This window comes from Gavialis gangeticus, unplaced genomic scaffold (assembly GCF_001723915.1).
Source record: "Gavialis gangeticus isolate Ggan-Ray unplaced genomic scaffold, GavGan_comp1, whole genome shotgun sequence".
NCBI lineage: Eukaryota > Metazoa > Chordata > Crocodylia > Gavialidae > Gavialis > Gavialis gangeticus.
In genome coordinates this window covers 1,616,723-1,620,016 of record NW_017729034.1, presented here as the reverse complement: position 1 = coordinate 1,620,016, position 3,294 = coordinate 1,616,723, and the positions used below count along the sequence as shown (strand labels likewise).

Sequence of the window (3,294 nt, the reverse complement as noted above, 5' to 3'; positions counted from 1 at the left end):
TCATCCCATCCTGTTACCTAATCGCCTGTTCTTTTCTAACAACCTTCGTCTTTCTCTTTGCTCCCCTTTTCTTCTCTCCTTCCCCAAAATGGAAAAAAATCTTCCCTAAATAAATAGTTTTAAAACTGTTGTTTTATTAACCTTTACTGTATACAGTATCCAACTTCAGTACCAAAAATCTGCAAAAAGAAAAGTTTAAAGAGTTCTACTCATTGTCTCCAGTAAGAACTAGCCAAACAGAGGTGCTTAGCCAAAATCCTACCCCAGTTCACTTCAAACCTCGGGTTACTCTCAAGCAGTAGTAGTTAGATGCCAAAGATAATTTTGAGGTCTGCCAGAGTTAGCTTGGTGAAGGAGTCTCCTGTGCCTGACAGCACCTGCTGAGCTAGATTTTTCTTCCTGGTCTGGAGCTCTGAGATCTTTTCTTCTACTGTTCCTTCACAGACAAACCTAAAACCGAAAGTACCACATCATCTCTTTTCCTAGAGGAAAAGACAGCCCTTCATCAAGCGTTCAGCCCCTTCAAACCTCTAGCGACTCATCTCATTTTCAGAAAGGGGAACAAATTATTTTGGCAGCATTTTCCAAGGGCAGGAGGCTTACCTTGCGGCTGTGACTGCTTAACATACTAAGTTTTCAATATGAAGCTTACATTGTTATAATAAGAGCTGGAGTCTGCAACCCAGAGCTCTGATGGAGATTAAGAGCATTCAAACTCAAGGAGCCACACTGAGAACAGGGCTTTGCAGCTCATTAAAACAACAACTATTTTCTTGCCTTTACAATGAATGTCTCCTGGGGGACTGATGAAGAAAAACAGTTTGGTGACTGAGTTATACTCAACAGCAGAGAAAAGCCAACCGAGCCATTAAGAATTATTTCTGGCCCACTGAAAGAATTCAGTAGTGATCAAGAAGAGCCATGGACCAATTCCAATTCCAGAAAATCCTTCATAGGATTGCCTTCTGCCCCTTCCTTGCTCCAATGCAACTAGCCCTGAAGTGAGGAAACAAACTCACAAATCACCCCCAACCCAAGCCAGATTTCACATGAGAGGCACCTGCCTCATTCATTGCTAACCAGGAATAAGGGCTGTTGCTGCTGACCTGTGTATTACCACATCCTTCTGCTGCCCCACACGGTAAATGCGGTCGCAGGCTTGATCTTCAAGGGCAGGATTCCTGCAAGGTGAGAATGGGGTTCAGCTTGAGAACTTCACAATCATTATGACTAACAAAGAGTTACCAAGCACCCTCATGCTTGGCTTGTTCGTCCTTCCTTCCCCACTGTGCAGCTCACTTCTTCTGTGCAAGAAACCCAACCTCCTCCTAGCTCTTTTACTTTATGGGCATAAGACTGGGGATCCAAGCCAGATTCTCTTCATGCCATGCCATTATACCCACTGTTGCTTGCCACACTTACAGAACTACTCGGTGAGTTCAGGCCAATAATCTATCTCGTCCAGTCTTTTTGGCCATATTGTGCATGTGCACATTTTCATTTATATATAAATATATAAATGCATATATATTATATATTTGTGTGTGTGTGTGTATATATACCCATGCACACATACAATATGGCCAAAAAGACTGGACTAGATAGAGTATATGGAAAAAAATGATTTTTTTACCCCCAAGAATATTTTCATGGGGAAAAAAAAAAGGTCCCCCCCCATGTTTGATCAGTTCTGTTGGAAAGTGATGGTATAATCTGCCTATGATGATAGAAATTTCTTCATAACCTCTATTACTGAGTAGTTGGTTTATATCCTGAAGTACAAGAGGGTTTGTTTTTTTAATTCCTATCAACATAACAGTTGCTTTAATTAAGCACATAAATGTCTAAGTTTTGAATCTTAAAGAAGTTGGGTCTTAGTGCCTAGTAGCAGTGAGTTCCACAGGTTAATTATGTACTTTTTTTTTTAAAGGATTTTGATCAATTTAAAATTTGCTGTATAACAATTTCATGGACTGCCCTTTCAATTTTGTATTGTGAAAGAGGATAAAATGTGATCAAGTAAGAAACCCTTCTCCCTTTCCCTTAGTGCTCAGAGGCATGTTCTCCCCCTTCCCTGCCTGCCATAGGGTGGAGTAAATTTCAGAGCTGCTTCTGCCTGCTCCAGATGGGTTAAGTGGGAGCTGGGCTCTGAAGCTTCTTCTGCCCAAGGACAACTGGGAAAGCATCAGTGGTGAGCAGGGGGAGGGGGAAATGGAAAAGGGGAGGGAGATTCTTAGCTGCTTTGGGGGCAGGGGGTAGTCTTTGAAAAGTTTCCAGAGACTCCCACGTTCTTCCTGCACTGTGTGGTAGGGGTGGGGAAGAGGTTGGGAGCAGGAGTACCTCTGCAGCACAGGCTGCTGCTCCTGCATCCCGTCTTTGTCAAATCCTGGATCCGCCCCTGGCATAGCCTCTCTCTGAACCCTCAAAAAGCAATTTGTCCATTTGTCCTTACCAGTGCATATCAAGGAGAAAAAGGTGGTTCCCCCCAGTTAAGTTAAGGCCAATGCCTCCAGCAATGAGTGAGAGCAACATCACCTTTGAAGACCAACAAAAAGAGAGACAGGTTACTTTCAGGAACCTACCCCCAGAAAAATCAGAGCCTGTCTATTCTGGATTTTGGTTCAGGCCAAACATCAAGATGCCTTGCCTATGTACATGTAGTACCGTTCAGTAACCCTGGAGATTGGAGCTGTATGCAAAACACTATGGCATAGGCTGCCCCCCAGTAGGCCAGGCTTTCCCCAGGCATCATCCCAACAAGTTTCTCTTGACTAGAAAAAGCCCAGGTATAATAGTGCCAGGTAGTGTTGTACTCATACCGCAATCATTCTGCATATACTACCTCTTGGGATCAGTAGTAGCAAGTCCAGCCACCTTTGTACAGCACAGCATGAGTCATTAGGCTCTGCCTCTCAGCAGAGCTCAGAATGTGGCCTTCTAATGCAGCTACATGACTTCCAGTCCAGGAGGTATGACACAGGGGGCAAGCACAGTGTGTCCAAAATACTGCCTGATGCAGTAACAGCCCTCTATAGACCCCCTTTTGCAGGTGGAGAAAGTTATTTCTCTCTGGGCCATTCAATCATTGGCCTCTCTGCTGAGGAGACCAGTTCATACTTATTATGAGATTTTTTTTTTTTTTTGATAACAAGGATCCATGAGACAGGGGATGTCATAACTCCTGTAACTTCTTTCACTGAAGTCATGGGCAACAGGTGGTGGACTGTCTACATCAAGAGGTGATTTCTTGAGCATGGGACTAACAGTTTTCTCTTTTAAAGAAGATGGCGCTTT

At 43.5% G+C, this 3,294-nt stretch overlaps 1 protein-coding gene across 2 annotated transcripts in view; it reads right to left on the bottom strand.

The window, feature by feature from the left end:
• Positions 1-113: 113 nt before the first annotated feature.
• The window catches only part of TTF2 (transcription termination factor 2), a 61,194-nt gene continuing 58,013 nt past the window's right edge, over positions 114-3,294 (bottom strand). For both annotated transcript variants that reach the window (XM_019527355.1, XM_019527356.1), the window contains 3 exons: positions 2,453-2,535; positions 1,107-1,181; positions 114-450 (listed from right to left, as the gene is read on the bottom strand). In XM_019527355.1, the coding sequence (XP_019382900.1) occupies positions 306-450; positions 1,107-1,181; positions 2,453-2,535 (303 nt within the window). In that variant the 3' untranslated portion in view covers positions 114-305. The remainder of the gene's footprint in view (positions 451-1,106; positions 1,182-2,452; positions 2,536-3,294) is intronic.